Source organism: Podarcis gaigeae, assembly GCF_964106915.1.
Source record: "Podarcis gaigeae genome assembly, chromosome: 13".
NCBI classification, from domain to species: domain Eukaryota; kingdom Metazoa; phylum Chordata; class Lepidosauria; order Squamata; family Lacertidae; genus Podarcis; species Podarcis gaigeae.
The window spans coordinates 409788-426459 of NC_139689.1; the positions used below are offsets into that span (position 1 = coordinate 409788).

Sequence of the window (16672 nt, forward strand, 5' to 3'; positions counted from 1 at the left end):
AAGGGAAGAAAGAAAGAAAGAAAGAAAGAAAGCTGTTCCTAAGCCAGAAGCTACAGTTAGAACTGGATATGGAACAACTGATTGGTTCAAAACATGCAGAAAGCCCTTCCACACCCTGATCCCTGTGCAAAAAGGCAGAAGGGGAGGAACAATATTCACAGAAAAAACAGTCCATAGCCCTCCATGCAAGGTGAGCTGTGGGGATGTGAGAATCCCAGGTGCTCTAGGTGGCAACGTTGGGATCCATCCAAATATGGGAGGTTTGTCCCAGAGAAATATCTATTGAATTCCAAAACAGAGATGATGACCCAAGAGGGAACTTTACCCAGAGAGATCATGGTCCTCCAAGTCTCCTCCATGACTTCCTTATGCAGAGCTCTCTGGGCAGGATCCAGCAACGCCCACTCCTCAGCCGTGAAACAAACAGCGACATCTTCAAAAGAAACTGAGCTCTGAAATAAAATATCCTTCTCTTAGGCAGCATAAAGATTATTTCCTGCACGTTGCTTTTTTGCTTCCTGCCTGGGTTGTTCTGATTGGATTGGTCCGTTGCACATTTGGATTACTGGTGCTTATTTTAATGAACACCACGTTATTTTATTCAGATCAATATGTCTGTGCAAGTGTTCCAGTTTGCCAAATGGACGAAGCCTTCTCTCCTCTCACTTAAGTTTTGTTCTGGAATGGAAGGACTATCCAGATGTCCCAAAGACATTTATAACGAATAATACTAGCGACATTCAGAGTTAAGGTGAAGGGGCTACTCAGAGCATAAACCTTCATTAATGGCATTTTCAGCCTTTGTTAAGGGCAGCTTTGACAGAAGCAATGAGGAGGGGAGAGATTTGTTCCGTCTCAGAAACGCCCTGTCTCTCACCCCCCCACCTCTTTCCCCCCATAGCTCCTTCCCCGCACCTGATCCGGATCCTCAGCCGCTGCTTCCCCTCCACCAGGATGAAGAGATGGAGGAGGAGGTCTTGCCGGCATCCTCCTTTCACCTGCGAGAGACAAAGGGAAGTGGGGAGACAGGAGTGCAGGATGCTTCTCTCAGGGGTGCATTTGGGAGTTTGCCCCCATTTCATAATTTAGTTATGCTAAAATATATCTGATCTTCTTTGGCCTCTTGGCCCCAAGTGTCATCCCCAAAACACTGACAGAACCCACAGATTAGTTTCAGAATCAATCAAATGGAATCAAAAGAAGAAAACCTCCTTTCTCCTTACCCAGCGGCTTCTCTCTGGTGTCCAACAAAGTCCTCTCTGCCTCAGAGGAATCTGGTTCCGTTTCTGCCAACAGATCCTTTCCCTGAAACAGGAACAAGAATTTGTAATAGAGAATGTGGAGGTGGGTTTGAGAAGGAATGGCTGGGACAAAAACCTGAGCTGTCATTCCAAAAAAAAAAGATGGGATTTGGGTTTGTTCTCCCTCCTGTCTGGAGCCCCTTGGGAGTATCCGGAGGAAAGTCTCTCTCACCTGCTTCTTCTCCACCTGCTTCCTCTCCTCCACCTGACTCAGGAGGAAACCTTCGGCCAGGGCCACCGCCTGGGAACTGGTCTCTGCTCCGCATTCCCTCACCCAGCTCTCCATCTCCGCTGGAAGGACAGCCAGGAACTGCTCCAAGATCACCAGGTCCAGCATCTCAGCTTTCGTGTGCCTTTCTGGCTTCAGCCATTGACGGTCAAAGCGGTAGAGTTGGCAAACCTTTCGTGGTCCTTCAGCCTCCTGGTGACAGGACTGCCGGAACTGCTGGCTCTGCACCTCTGAGCGAAGGGTGTCCTCCTCACCCAGGATCCTCTGCCCACAGCTTTCCCAGAATCTCCCACTGCTCCCATTGACAATGCCATGACCTCTCCCAGCTCCAGGACCAGCTGAGTCTTGCTCATCCATCTTTAGGAAGAAATCCATTTTTTCTTTGACCAAGTTCTGCTTGTCTCATTTAGAGGTGCTGGCAAATACTGCAAAGGAAATATATTGTTCTGTTATAAAATTGACCCGTTGTCAGGAGAATAGAAAGGTTCTCTGAGCAAGTGTGGATGAGTCTTGCTGGGAACCAGAGTATGACTACATCACAGGCCGGACTCTGAGCTTTATTTAAGAAGGAAAGGAAGAAGAATGAAGAAGAAGAAGAAATCCTCTTGCTCTCCTGGAAGGAAACTGACCAGGCCCAAGGTGGAGGCAACGGAAGAGATTTTTGGCAGACGAATGAGCCTGGTGGCTCCTGCCTCTCAGTGTTTTCAGACCAGGGATAGAAGCACAACAGTGATGGAGAAGTGAATCATTTGTTCCAAGTGTGGACACTAGTCCCTATTGAGGGTCCTCATCCTGGGCTCCTCAAGAGTTGCTCTCCCTCCCAGCCCCACTTCAGGGCACATTTCTGCTTCTAGCACTTTGCATCTCCAACATCTCCAGACAGACTCCTGGGGTGGGATCCCTTTTTCTTCTTCTGAGGGCCAGATCCTGATCTGGCCAAGCCCCTGAGGGCCAAGTAGGTGAGGCCAAAGTTCCTGTGGGTAGGAAAGTGCTAAAAAGCCAGGAAAAGAACAACTCTGTTTCTTTCTGTCATTGTAACTTGTTTTAAATGGTTTTTAAAATTGTGTTTTAATGGTGTCCTCTTCCCCGGGGAACTTAATGGGAAAGCTTGGGTTATAAATTAATAATATTATTAATAAGAAGAAGTGTTACACAGCTTATCCCCCACAGAGCCGTATATGCGTTGCATATTTGGAAACCCCTGAGGAGTGGGATTGCCAAGAGAGGGGGGAAGTGAGGGAAAGTGAGAGAAGGAAGCTGTGCTGCGTCCAAAGGATGAAACTCAGAACTGAGTAAAGGAATGAGAAACCGAGTGAAGCATTCCACCTCCTCTTCTAGAAAGTTGAACATCTACCTTTGATTTTTAGCAAGGGAAGTTTAAGAAAAGCTGTGCAGTTACTAATTTGTTTTAAGGCCTGAAAGCTCTTTAGGTTAAGTGCCATTAATAAGTTCACTGTTTCCTGAAAGGACACAACTCCTGACCCTTCTTTGTTTTACCAACTTGGTTTTGTAAATAAAACCTTTCTTATCCGTTCAACGTCTCCCTGAGTCTCCAAGCATCCAAGGTTTCCCTCACACAAAATCCAAGAGAGAACCTGTGGTGGTTAATATATATATATATATATATATATATATGCAGGTTTTGGTGTCCTCGGGTGTCTTCCCGTGTAAAAGACACCCGAGGACACCAAAACCTGCATTCCTGTACCCGTGAAAATCTACGAAAGCATATATATATATATATATATATATACACACACACACATATCTATAGGCGTCATAGAGAGTTGGAGGGTTTGCCTCAAATGGTGGAAGAGTCATGACAGGAAGTATAACTCAGGAGGAGAATGAATTGCTACAGAAGGTTGTCTATTTTGTGAGGGAAAGAGAGTTCTGTGGGGAGAAGGCCCCACCGTGAGCCAGGACTCCTGAAGGGAAGAGAGAGTCAGGAGGAAGCAGAAACGGAGGGGAAAACCTCTGAGGGAATTTCAGTCAGGAGACAAAATGGAGGAAGCCAAAACCTGACAGAGAAGCTCAGGCTTTGAAGGAAACAGATTCAGTTGGCGGGAAAAGGGGGGACAAGGAAAAAGAGGCTGCGCTGAAGAGAAAACGTCAAATATTGTGAGCCAAAACTCAGGCGGAAGATGCAGAAAGTGAGACCTAGAAAAGAGGCCCCCAAAGAAATATCCCTCAGGCACAGGAGATGCAGCTGAGGGCAGAGAAGGGAGAAAGAAATTCCCTCAGGGAAGAGGGGGAAATGAATCCCAAATGCCAGGGGGAAAACGAGAGAAGAAGAAGCCTTTCTGTTTGGTCTTGAAAGGACTCTGTTGTCCCAAAGGGGCGAAAACGGAAATAATCAGTTCAGCCCAGAGACTCTGGTCAAGCGGAGCAGAGCCGGCCGAGAGAGAGTTATGGGGAGGTCTACAAATTCAATTCATAATAAAAATAAGAATAATGGCAGCCCAGGAGGAGGAGCTGAGGGGATTGAGGGATCTGAGGAGACTTGAATCCAGGCCAAGATGGTGCAGAGAGGCCAGAATCTGGCAGGGAAATGGTGGCCTGGAGGCTGAGGCAAAGGAGGCAGGAACTATTATTATTATTATATTCATATAATTGATTTTCATTTTATGAAATGACAGGAACTATTCCCACTTGTGTCAGCCTGAACCCACATTCACAGACATGAATAGAGACGCCTTTAATCTGATAATTCTTGCATTTGGAAGCTGCTGAGAGCAGCTCAGAAACTCTGGTGCGGTTTTTTAAAATGTTGGTGCAGATTTTGTTTAAGACAGTTCCATCAAGGATGCAAAGACGAGTTATACTTAATTTTTCTATCTGCCACCAGAGAAACCAGTTTCTTAGCCTGTGAACTTCAGATTTTAAAATAATAATAATACTATGCAGATTAGTCCTCTAGTGCCTTTATTTGTTTTCATTCATAGCTGCAGGGACAACTTACAAACACATAAATAAAAATATGTAGGATTATGATGAGGCTCAATTCAACACTTTGCTGATCAAATTTATCAAATTAGTTTAATTTGTATACCATCCTATACCCACAGGTCTCAGGGTGCTCACAACATAAAATCACAATATTAAAAACACAAAATATATAATAAAAACAACATAAGCCAATAACCCCCTCCCCAAGAGGAGTCTGGGAAGAGAGAAATGTGCAAATACCGGTACTTTTAGGCAAGGACTTAGCCCGGCAGAATACGTTGCCCAGAGTGGCTGGGGAAACCTACTCAGATGGGTGGGGTATAAATATTATTATTATTATTATTATATTATTATTATTAAATGTAGGAACCAGGAGTAGGCCTAAAATTCCCAAGCAACTGGCATGAATAGCTGAGCCACAGAGAAAATAATGCGGAGGGGCTGGGGGGAAGTCCAGGGGTCAAGAACCTCCAAAATATATTGTTTTGTTACATTGGTATTGTAGCCCCATGAGGCTTTGCCCTCGGGTGGGGAAAATATTGCGCCTGGGAAAGGGAAGTGGGAGTCAACAGGCACTCAAGGAATAGTTTCGGAGAAAAGGCTTTTATTTCTACCATCCATGACCTGGTAGAAGGAGCAAGAGTGAGAAGTCACCCAAGGCTGCACTTCTGGCTTGGTGTGGCCTTCAGAAGGGGAAGGCAGGGTCTCTGCTCACAGACCTGGGTCAAAGGAGACCTTCAGCTGACCCAGCAACAACGGCAGGATGCCGCTCCCAGCTCCCAAACCTGGGGGGCAAGCATCAGCGGCCTCCAGAAAGGACAGTGGTCCATTTGGGACAGGCCTTGTCCAAAACAAACAGGGGGGAATGTGGGGACAGGATATCCCGATCCTGTCTGGGAAATCACCCCAGGCTTCAACAATCAACCAGGCCTCAAAACGGTCCAAAACGCCTTTTGTCTTCTAAAAATCCAAAAGAGCTTTTCTCTGCTCTTCTCTGCTCTTCCCACAGGATGCTGTGGCAAAAGGCAAAATGTGACTTTTAAAGAAAGGCTAATGTATAGGCTCTGTCATTGCCAAGAATACTCAGGCCTGAGAAACGAATCTTATCTCATTCGCTTGCAACATCTTGGACATGCTGACCCACCAGGGCTCCTCGGCTTCTCATTCCCCCTTTCCTGGGAAGAGTCCAATAGTCCCAAGACAGCTTTCTGTTCATGCTCAGAGGAACTCATGGGGCAAGACTCCTGAGGGAGGAGAAAGGAGGAGGGAACTGGAGTATATATGCTTGTGCACATGACTGTGAACTTCGTGCAGGCTTTTTGTGACTTATCACACTTGCTCCTTCTACCAGTTCATGGATGGTAGTGTTACAGGAAAAATCCGAGGGCTCCCTTGGACAAAACAAAGACACCAACCAGGATAACTTGGAGCAAAACAGCAGCCTGTGGGCTTGGCCTTTATTGAACTGTTGCAACAGGGTGCTCCCCTCACTTGCAGGAGAGAGGAAGGACCCAGAAAAATGGTGTGCAAGGCCTTATAAAGACTTTTGAAATTCCCCTCCTCTAGATCAAGCCCACCCCCAGAAACATCATGCATACATTACAGAAAGGAGGGGCTGAGGGAGGAGTTGGTGGTAACCTGAGTGTCTTGTCACCTGGCTAGTTCCTCCTTTCCCCCCCCCCCCATGAGTCACTTCCAGGAGACAAAGGGGAGTTTGCAGTTTCCTGCCCCCTGAGGGAAGATCTGATCAGTGTCCTTTGTTTCAGTCCATGTTGAATCCACTCCCATATGCAAGTTCTTTGTGATCTTGATTGTCTTCTGTCTGGGATCATCAGGGTTGGCATGGGCAGGGCTCCTGTGGATGTGCTGAGACAGTGAAGGGATTATGGCTGACCAGGACTAAGCCACCCCCCTTTGTTAGTTCTTGTCATATGGAGTAAAATAAAAAATGGAACAGTGCAAATCCAATGTATGGTTGATTTTCTATGAATTTATAACAGAAATGTGGTGTGTGTGTGTGTGAAGTTTATACAAACAGAATGATTGGGGTGGGGGTGGGGGGTTCCTGCTACAGTTGAAATAAAAGCCTTTTCTCCGAAACTATTCCTTGAGTGTCTGTTGACTCCCACTTCCCTTTCCCAGGCGCAATATTTTCCCCACCCGAGGGCAAAGCCTCATAGGGCTACAGTATGAATGCAAAATGTAAACAAAAAATCTTTAAAAGAAAATCTTTAAAAAGAAAAGAAAACAATGCTGAGGAATTATTATTATTGAAGAATTGTCATCACCATCACCGTTTCCATGCTGCAAAGTACTTAGCAGAGCAAAGGCAGGATTACTTTTAATTAAGCGAGGCAGGCGGAAAGATTGTTGAAAGTCCAAATCTTTCAAAAGAAGATTGACTACATACCCTCCAACATTTCTCTAATGAATATAGGACCCTCCTATTCTATTATTATTATTATTATTATTATTATTATTATTATTATTATTATCATCATCATTCTACTATTTATACCCCACCCATCTGACTGGGTTCCCCCAGCCACTCTGGGAGGCTTCCAACATATAAATAAACATTTAAAAACTTCCATCCTCCAATGGCTCTGGGGTCAGAGAACTGCAGGTTTGGAAGGGGCTCCTGAGGGTCATCCAGCCCAACCCGCTGCGATGCAGGAATCTCAACTCAAGCATCCCTGAGAGAGTCTTCCCAAGGGATCCTGCTCCTCTTTCGGTGCTTCTCAGCGGGGCTTTCTGTTCAGTCCTAAAGATCCCCTGAACACCTGAGCGGCTGCATGTCTGAATGGGCACACGAGTGTCAGCCTGGAGTCCGGATATCTCCCTTGTCTGATTCATTGGGGGGGGGGCGGAGCTTCACTCCACCTGAGAAGCTCAGCATCGGAGCAGGAGGGGAGCCCTGCAGGATGAGGCCAGTGGGGCCCCCCCGGAGTCCCCCCTCCTGCTCCCACTGGGGCCTGAATGGGAAGCCCCCCAGCCGGACTGGGGCGCAAGAGCCCCTCTCTCCCCCTGCGCTCCCTTCCAGCAACTGGGATTCAGCAGCATCACTGGGCAGACAAGAAGCCCAGCAGAGCCCCTCCTCCTCCTCCCCTCCCTGGTCCCGGGCTCGCCTCCTGGGGCAGGGAGTTCCGCAGGCTTGACTCTGCATCGCACCAAGAAGCGCTTTCTCTTCTCTGCCCTCCATCTTCCCAAAGACTTTCTTTCTTTCTTGCATAGGTCAGGTTTTCCCTTTTATTTTTTGCGTATATTTTAAGTCCGAATGTTTCTGCTGGGCTGCAACTCCTGCTGGTGATCAATGCCTTGAACTGGGTTTCTTTGCAGCCCCCCCCCCCAAAGGGCCAAGGAAGAAGAGCTGCAGGAAGAAGGCCCTCCCTGCCCCCCCCTGCAGCCCTGGGACCCGCCCCCCCTCGCCCCATTGCACCCTTTGCAAGAAGAGCAGAGACCCACCGGATTCCCAAGAGATCACCGATGCAGGTGCGGAGAAGAGGCGCTTGGCCGGGAAGGGCTCCCCCTCCCCCCGCCTGGATCTCCTCTCTCCTCTCTAGGAATCCAGCTTGGTTCCTTTTAACCCTTTGCAAGCCAGCGCAGCCCCGCTATGCGACAGGGAGAAAAGCTGCGCTTCCTCCAGGCCGGGCAGAATTCTGTCCAACTCCATCAAGTTGCCTCTCACTCGCCTTCCTCTAAACCAGACATCCCCAAACGCCACATAGGAAAGCCGGCCACCCCCCTTGGTCATTTCGGCGGCCCTTTGCTGAAACTTTTTCCAACTCTACAAATATCCTTTTTGAGGAGAGGCGACCAGGACTGGAGACTGTGCCCCAAATGCAGTCACACCATAGATTTCCATTTGCAGTTTTATTTTCCACTCCTGTCCTAACGATCCCTGGTGTGAAGTTTGTCTTTTTTCACAGCCACCACACACTGGGTCTACGGCTTCACTGAGCTGCCTGCTACAACCCCCAAGGTCTCACTCCTGGTCCATCTCCACCAGTCCAGATTCCAGGAGTGAGTATGTGAAGTTAAGAGTTTTGCATAATGGGTCCTTGTCATCCTAGAAAAAGTGACCAGTGGGGTGCTGCAGGGTTCTGTCCTGGGCCCAATGTTGTTCAAAGTGTTTAGAAATGACGTGGATGAAGAAATTTAGGGGATGCTCAACAAATTTGCAGGTGACACCAAACTGGGAGGGACAGCTCATGCCATAGAAAACAGAATCAGAATTCAAACCGAGCAGAGCAGACTGGAGAACTGGGCCCAAACAAAATGAATCTCAATAGGGACAAGTGGACGGTTCTTCACTTAAGCAGGAAGAACCTGTGGCACAAATATAGGATGGAGGCCACCTGGCTTTACGTGTGAAAAGGATTTACGGGTCTTAGTGAACCACAAGCTGAAGAGGAGGGAAGGATGTTGACAAGCTGGAACATGTGCAGAGGAGGGCAACCAAGATGACCAAGGGTCTGGAAATAAAGGCTTCTGGAAAAGAGGAGCCCTCTTCAAATATCTCAAGGGGTGTCCAGGAGGGACAGTCTCCCGCAGGAGGTTGTGGACTCTCTTTCACTGGAGGTTTTTAAACAAAGCTTGGATGGCCATCTACCTGGGATTCTTTCGTTGAGATTCCTGCATTGCAGGGGGTTGGACTAGATGGCCCCTTAGGTCCCTTCCGACTCTCCAGTACTGATTCACTCTTAGATCCAGAGTGAATGCAACAGCCAAGGTCTTGGCAATCGTCAATGACCACATTAATGGTATCTGAAGAAGTGTGCATGCACACGAAAGCTCATACCAAGAACTGACTTAGTTGGTCTTTAAGGTAACTCACATTATTTCCGAAAGCCACTTGCTGACAGAAAGGCATTCCGTTTGCCGTGTTCCTCCCCTGTAAGTCCCACTTAAGAGAGAATCTTGCCCTGTACGCCCCACAATTGAATTGCAACATTCCCAGTGTGTCCACCTTGGATAGAAAAGGTTTCCTTATACAATTCTGAATGGGGAAATGGCAAGCGAGGCGACCAAAGAGGGCCAGGTGTATGCAGCAGCACATTTGATTCACAGTCTACGAGGCAAATCTTTCAGAACCCCAGACTGCGAATGTGGCACACACGAGCGCACAAACCCTTCATCATCTTGGTTGCCCTGCTCTGCAAAGGTTTCAGCTTATCAAGGACGAAGCAGATCCAGAACAGAAGGTTTGGCCACAGAGACATCAAAGTCAATGTGGAATTGCAATGCAAGCAGCTTGCTACAGGGACGAAAGCAAGCCAAAAGGCACCAGCCACAACCAAGTGTGTCAGCTGCATCACTGAGAAGAGTGCTAAAGCTTCTTTTCCTTCATGTACAGTGGTACCTCTGGTTACGAACTTAATTCGTTCTGGAGGTCTCTTCTTAACCTGAAGCACAACTTTAGCTAATGGGGCCTCCCGCAGCCACCGCACCTCAGGAGTACAATTTCTGTTCTCATCCTGAAGCAAAGTTCTTAACCCGAGGTACTATTTCTGGGTTAGCAGAGTCTGTAACCTGAAGCGTCTGTAACCCAAGGTACCACTGTATAACAGGAAAGCACCAGACGGTAGTGTACGCAGATGTGTGTGGCACACTTAGGGAAGAATAAGTATATTCTAATTTTTCTGGATGTTTTCTCAAGGTACTTCTAAAAGAGAAAAGTGAAGCAGTGGAGATGTTCAGAAAATACCTTGCCATGGTGAGCAGCAAGTTTCAGAGGAAACTCACAACTCTGGTCAGCGACAATGGAGGTGAGTTTACCTCGAGCCACATGAGAACCCTCCTGGAAGAGGAAGGGGAGGTGTGAGAGCCACACCATGCAACAAAACTCAATCAGGGAGGGAAAGTTTCAGTCTCTTATGGAGATGACTAGGTGCATGCTGAGGGCTCTGGACTCTGACACTTGTCCAGCAGGACATCGAACGGTGTTTGTCTTATCCATTCTCTCCAAACACACACCTTCAACATTCAAATATATTAACGCAGTGGTTTTCAACCAGTGTGCCGTGGCACCTTGGGGTGCCTTGAGTGATGGTCAGGGGGGCCGTGGGCATCTCTGGCCTCTGTCCCTCTTTCCTCCCCTCCCTCCTCTGATGCCCTTTCATGTCTCTGCCTCCCAAAGGCTGGCACGGCTGTTTGTTGCAGCAGCCTTGGTCACCAGCTCCCCTGGCGAACGGTGCCTCTGGGGCTGGCCATGGGGTGCTGGTTAGCAGGAGCTGAAGCAGGTCTCGAGGAAGCAAGCAAGCGGGCGAGGGAGCCCAGCCAGCCCGTCCGCCAGCCCTTGCTGATAGGAATGGACAGACAAGTCCCAGGCCCCTGTGGGGCAGTGTGAGGAGACACCTCTCTTGGGGGCAGCTCAGAGACCAGGGCAGCAGCAGCAGCAACGGCTGCCCAGAGGACTCCCAAGGAGAATGGAGAGGAGAGGAGGCTGAGGGAACACTGCACAAGAGAGGGGGTTCAACAAAGGGTGAGAGGCTGCCCGCTTTGCAGGCAAGGGCTCCTGAGCCCCACAGGGGTGCCACAGAAAGAAGCGAGTTGGTCAAGGGAGCCGTGGACTCCAAAAGGCTGGAAACCTCTGGCTTAGCGTAACCTCTCCACGGAGAATATTGAGCGGTTGATACAAGAAGGTCTTGATTTTGGTCATTAACAAAGTTAAAGAAAGAGGTCCATGCGTCTTGGAAGGTGTCTCTATTCGTTATGCCTTTAATTGCCCTCCTGTGTCTGGCGAGACGCTCAGACATTGCTGTATAGCTAGGTTTGCTTTTATGAAGAGCTCTAGATGAGCTCTGTTCATGCAGAGGTCTAGTTCATCTCCCTGTGTTGTGCTGCCTCCACCTTCGCTCAGAGGGGCTCTGGCAGCCCCACCCCCTCCCCACTGCATTCAAGGGGCACAGCTAGGAGCTGGGTTTTGACTGGGTCTTCCGCCAAACACCCCCTTTATTCCCGCTGCCCCCCAGGGAACTCTTCCCTGAACACTTCACCCCTAAAGGAGTGAAGAATGAAGTGTGTGTTGGAACACAACAGATTTGTTTAAAAATTTGGTTTCAAGATAACATTGTATACATAAGCGCATGGTTTCAAATGTTTCATAGGGAGTTGTACCTGTGTGGCTATTTTGCTGCTTTTTTTTTTAGCTCTTGTGATTTATGTGGAAATTGTTCAGTTTGGTTTTGCATTTTTACATGTTTTATTTATTGCTTATGACTACTTTTTGTATTTATTTAATTCATTAAATTTGTATACTGCTGTCAGGGGCTCAGGAGCAGAGGCGCAGGAGAGGGAGGAAATGGAGAGCGAGGGGGAGGAATCCGAGGGGAGCGTAGGCGGTGACAGTGGTCAGAGGGATTCCATGAGCCTCTCCAGCGAATCGGAAGATTCACAGAAGGGAGCGCCGATGGCCAGGGCAAGGGGGGTGCCAAGGGGGAAACCCCAGAAGGAAGGGGCCAGCGGGGACTCCCAGAGCAGCAGTTGGAAATCAGGACCAGCTTCCCCACCAGAGCGCAGTGGGGGGGAGGAGTCCCAGGCATCGGGACCAGTGTTCTCACCACCAGCGAGAGGAGATGAGTCAGGATTGACCACGCCTCCATCGGAGAGCGGGGAAACGGTCAAGAGGAAAGTTACCGGCTGGGCGCGCGCGCCAAGTTCAAATGTACAGGCAAGCGGCACAGCAGGTAGCCCGGATAGGGAGCCAGGTCCTAAAGCCCGCCAGAAGGAGGGGCAAGACTCAGGGGGGTCAGCATCAGAAGAGTCCAGAAAGGAGGAAACCCCAGGGGGCAGAAGGACCCAGAGGAGGAAAGAACAACAGAAGAGGTGGAGTAAGGCTAGAGTCTTAAACTGGTGTCTAGGAGGCGGAGACTCAGATGGAGCTTCGCCGGTCTAGGTTCTAAGACGTAGAGTTGCACGCTGCAGTTTGGAAATGGAAACTAATCTTCAATAAAGACTTTTATACGTTATTACTGACTAGCGTTGGTCCTCTGTGAGCTGGGACCTGGAGGCAACTCTGACAGTAAACTCCATCTCCAAAAAAAAAACAAAACAAACCTCGCAACGTGAGTGGACGCCGCGAGGGGCGAAGACTGGTGCTTCGCAAGCTCACGAAGGCAGGACAAGATGAATACCAAGCAACAAATAACAGCCCTGCAAAACGCGGTGGCACAACTTAACTCGGAAGTACTGGCATCCAGGAAAAGGGAAGAAGAATCCGCTGCTGTCTGCAAGGATCTGCAAATCAGGTTGGAAATATTGGCTAAACAGGGGGCGCCGGGAACCAGACCAGAGGGGATTGGGCTGGGAAAGAGAGGAGGCAGCCTTGTGTCGCATTTCGATGGGAATCTGCAGCAGTATCCTAACTTCAGAGCAGACGTGGTTTTCGCCCTAGAGTTGCTGGAGAAGGGCTTTAGAGATGAGCAGGAGAAAGTAGGCTTCATACTAACACATCTCCACGGAGACGCTAAAGCGTGGCTGCGGAATCTGTACCGAGATAAAGACCCAGCCCTCCAAAATGCGAAAGCCTTCCTTAAGGCGATGGATGCGTGCTTTTTATCAGAGATTGATGTAGATATCGCCAGGAAAGAGATACATGGATTGAAGCAAGGCAGAGCCACTGTAAGGCAATATCACTCCCGCTTTTTTGCATTGGTCAACGCGCTGGGGTGGGAAAAAGAGTCAGCTGCCGTCAGGGACCTGTTCTGGGAGGGGTTGAACGGGGCTGTGAAAGACGAAATTGCGAGGGGGGAGCGACCCCAGACCACTAAAGACGTGATCCAGAGAGCGCTGACGATTGGGGTGAGGCTGGAGGAACGTTCCTGGAGCAAGGACGAAGGACGTTGGGGACACACACCAGCAAGAGCACCTCCTTTCTTTCCCAGGGAGACAGCGCGCGCTCAATCCACGCCCCCATTGGGAGGGGGAGAGGAGCCGATGGAGTTAGGTGGTGCCAAGGCTCAGTCAGCAGCCAGAGCCCTAACGCCGGGAGCAGTCAAACCGAAGCCTCCTAGAGGGAAAAGGAAGTGTTACATCTGCGACAGTGCTCAGCACATGGCGAAAGAGTGTCCCCAGAGGATTCACAAGCACACTGCAGCCTGAGCGACAGTTACAGAAGTAGTTCAGCAGAGTGCACCACAGCAGGGAAACGACGGAGTCTGGCTGGAATCAGAGGCACTGGGGCCCAGCCAGACGAGTCAGTGAAGCAGTCCCCAGGGATCTTACAGCCCACAGACCCCCTCCCACCCAAACCAGTGGTGCAACTCACGGCATCGCTTCAGCTGCCCACTGGACTCACCATGGAAGTCTCTATTACCATTGACTCTGGCAGCAATGCAGACTTTATAGGAGTGGATTTCGTCACTCAACATGGCATAGCGCTCCTGCCTGCCACGATGCCTCTGAAAGTGGTAACAGTCGACGGCAGGGAGCTGCTAGGGGGACAAGTGGTACAGCAAACGCCGCCAATGGTGATGCAAATTGGGAATCACCGCGAAATCATCAGCTTCAACGTCACCCAACTGTCAGACACTCACATAGTGTTGGGCATGAGCTGGCTGGACCGGCCCAGTCCGGCATTAGCATGGTACCAGCGCCAATTGACTTTCGGCTCCTCCTACTGTGCAGAACGCTGCATCCTGACTAACCAGGAGAATGAGGAGCAAGAGGATGCTCCACAACTGCGACTAGGCATGCTGCAAGCAGTACCCGACAAGTACAAGGCGTTTTTGGAGGTCTTCTGCGAGAAGGAAGCGGACAAGCTGCCTCCCCACAGGCCCTACGACTGCAAGATTGACCTCCTGCCGGGGGCGACGCTGCCGACGGGGAAACTGTATTCCATGTCTGAGGATGAAATGCAGGAACTCAGGGAGTTCATAGATCACAACTTGAAGCGGGGATTCATCCGAGAATCCAAGGCAGTGGGGGGCAGTCCCGTGTTTTTTGTGAGGAAGCGGGACACGCCCCAAAAGAGGCTTGTAGTTGATTACAGAATTTTGAATTCGAAAACCAAGCCCACAGCCTTCCCCATGCCCAAAATCAATGACCTGCTGGCGACGGTGAGGAAGGGTCGCATCTTTACCAAGTTGGATCTACGCGGAGCGTACAATCTCATACGCGTGCGGGAGGGCGACGAGTGGAAGACGGCCATGTTTACGCCGCTAGGCACCTATGAATATAGAGTTATGCCTTTTGGATTACAAAATGGTTCCCACTGTTTTCAAGCCTTCATGCACCACGTCTTAGCGGGTCTCCTCTACAAGAAGTGCGTCTGCTTCCTGGACGACATCCTGATCTTCTCGGAGTCGCTGGAGGCCCACGAGAGAGATGTCAAGGAAGTCCTGCAAAGGCTGAGGGAGCACAGGCTTTATGCCAAGCTGGAGAAGTGCCAGTTCGACATGACGGAGGTGGATTTCCTGGGCTACAAGCTGTCCGACAAGGGGCTCGCCATGGACAGCGCCAAGGTCCGCTCGGTGCTGGACTGGAAAAGCCCGCGCAATCGGAAGGAGGTCCAGAAGTTTGTCGGCTTTGCCAACTTTTATCGCAAGTTTATCAAGGGTTTCGCTATGCAGACGGCGGCCATCAGCGACACCCTCAGCTCCAAGAAGAAGAGGTTCATCTGGACGGAGCAGGCGGAGCAGTCCTTTCAGAAGCTCAAGCGTCTCTTCGCGTCCGAAGAACACCTGCTACATGTGAACCCCAGCAAACCCATGAGGGTTGAGACGGATGCCTCAGACAGAGCCGTGGGGGCAGTCCTGTTGCAGCGAGATCCGCAGGGGGACTGGAGGCCGTGCGCTTTCGACTCCAGGAAACTCAGCAAGTCGGAGCAGAACTACACCATCTGGGATAGAGAGTTGCTGGCCATTCATGCAGCATTCAAGGCGTGGCGGCACTTCCTCATCGGAGCCAAGCACACAGTACAGGTCCGCATGGACCATAAGAACTTGGAGTACTGGCGCACGGCGAGGTTCCTGAACCAGAGACACATCCGCTGGGCGGAGTTCTTTGCGGATTTCGACTTCAGGATAGAATACATCCCGGGAGACAACAACATCATGGCAGATGCGCTATCCAGGAAACCGCAGTATCTCGAGGAAGAGGCACCGGCGGCGGCCAAGCACATTTTCGCACGGAAAGCGTGGGCATGCGCCTCAGCCACGGTGGACCTGGACGCAGTACGTCGCGCGCTGCAGACGGACTCCTTCGCACGAGCCAAGATGGAGGAGGTGCGCAGCGGCACAGCGAAGGACGATGAGTTCCAGATACGCGACGGACTGCTCATCCGCAAAGGGACCTTCTACGTGCCGGGAGACGACCTCCGCGCGAGAGTACTGCAACAGTTACACGACGCGCCCAGCGCTGGGCACTTCGGCAAAGAGAAGACTGTGGAATTAGTAGCCAGAGACTTTTGGTGGCCCAAGATGCGGGGAGAAGTCGCGGATTACGTCAATAGGTGCGACACCTGCCAAAGGGCCAAGCCAGTACATAGGCCGCCGGCGGGACTGTTGGAACCGCTACAGACCCCGCCCGAACCGTGGGAGAGGGTGGCCCTGGACTTTGTCACTGATCTGCCCAGCTCGAGGGGCAAAACAGCAGTACTCGTGGTAGTAGACTTGTTCACCAAGATGGCCCACTTCATTCCTTGCGCGAAGGTGGCCACAGTGGAGCAGACCGCCAAGCTGTTCATAGACCACGTGTTCAAGGTGCACGGCCTACCACGGTCTATCCTGTCCGACCGGGGGCGCCAGTTCATCTCGAACTTCTGGCAGAAGCTGATGGGCATCCTGAACGTCAAGGTCAGCCTAGCGTCAGCAAGACACCCGCAGACCAACGGACAAGCGGAGAGGGTCAACGCCATCATGCAGCAGTACCTGAGATGCTACGCGAACCAGCAGCCCTCGACCTGGGTGGACTACGTACCGCTGGCCGAGTTTGCCTACAACAACACGAAACACGTGTCTACGGGGGTGACACCGTTTTTCGCCAACAATGGGCGGCATCCCAGAACCTTCCCGGGTTTAGAGAAAGTGAGGGAGGGGGAGCCGCAGGGAGCAGAGGCCTTGGCAGCAGAGTTACAGGAGGTCCACGAGCAACTCCGAAGGCAGTTAGAGCTAGCTAAACGCGTACAAAATGCAAGCGGACAGACACAGGAGAGTTGGGGAGGACATCCGGGTGGGGGACTGGGTCTGGTTGG

At 50.5% G+C, this 16672-nt stretch overlaps 2 protein-coding genes and 1 long non-coding RNA gene across 10 annotated transcripts in view; 1 reads left to right on the forward strand and 2 right to left on the reverse strand.

Annotated features, from left to right (window-relative positions):
* LOC310828825 (uncharacterized protein) overlaps window positions 1–753 on the reverse strand; it is a 26188-nt gene extending 25435 nt beyond the window's left edge. Inside the window, exon 1 of the mRNA XM_083706735.1 lies at window positions 592–753. The gene's annotated coding sequence lies outside the window, so the exon portion shown is untranslated. The remainder of the gene's footprint in view (window positions 1–591) is intronic.
* Window positions 1–7983, reverse strand: part of LOC310828809 (uncharacterized protein) — a 23345-nt gene extending 15362 nt beyond the window's left edge. The window contains exons 1-4 of one of the 8 annotated variants that reach the window (XM_083706701.1): window positions 1489–2624; window positions 1224–1305; window positions 916–998; window positions 326–452 (exon numbers count right to left, since the gene is read on the reverse strand). In XM_083706701.1, the coding sequence (XP_083562827.1) occupies window positions 326–452; window positions 916–998; window positions 1224–1305; window positions 1489–1905 (709 nt within the window). In that variant the 5' untranslated portion in view covers window positions 1906–2624. Of the gene's footprint in view, window positions 1–325; window positions 453–915; window positions 999–1223; window positions 1306–1473; window positions 2650–7944 lie in introns of those variants that run through there. The other 7 variants (XM_083706699.1, XM_083706700.1, XM_083706693.1 and 4 more) reach the window with 7 other exon arrangements.
* LOC310829116 lies at window positions 3301–10249 on the forward strand. The gene is made up of 3 exons (XR_014557156.1): window positions 3301–3683; window positions 8409–8502; window positions 10139–10249. It is a non-coding gene; the product is annotated as an uncharacterized lncRNA (long non-coding RNA).
* The last annotated feature ends 6423 nt before the right edge of the window (window positions 10250–16672 follow it).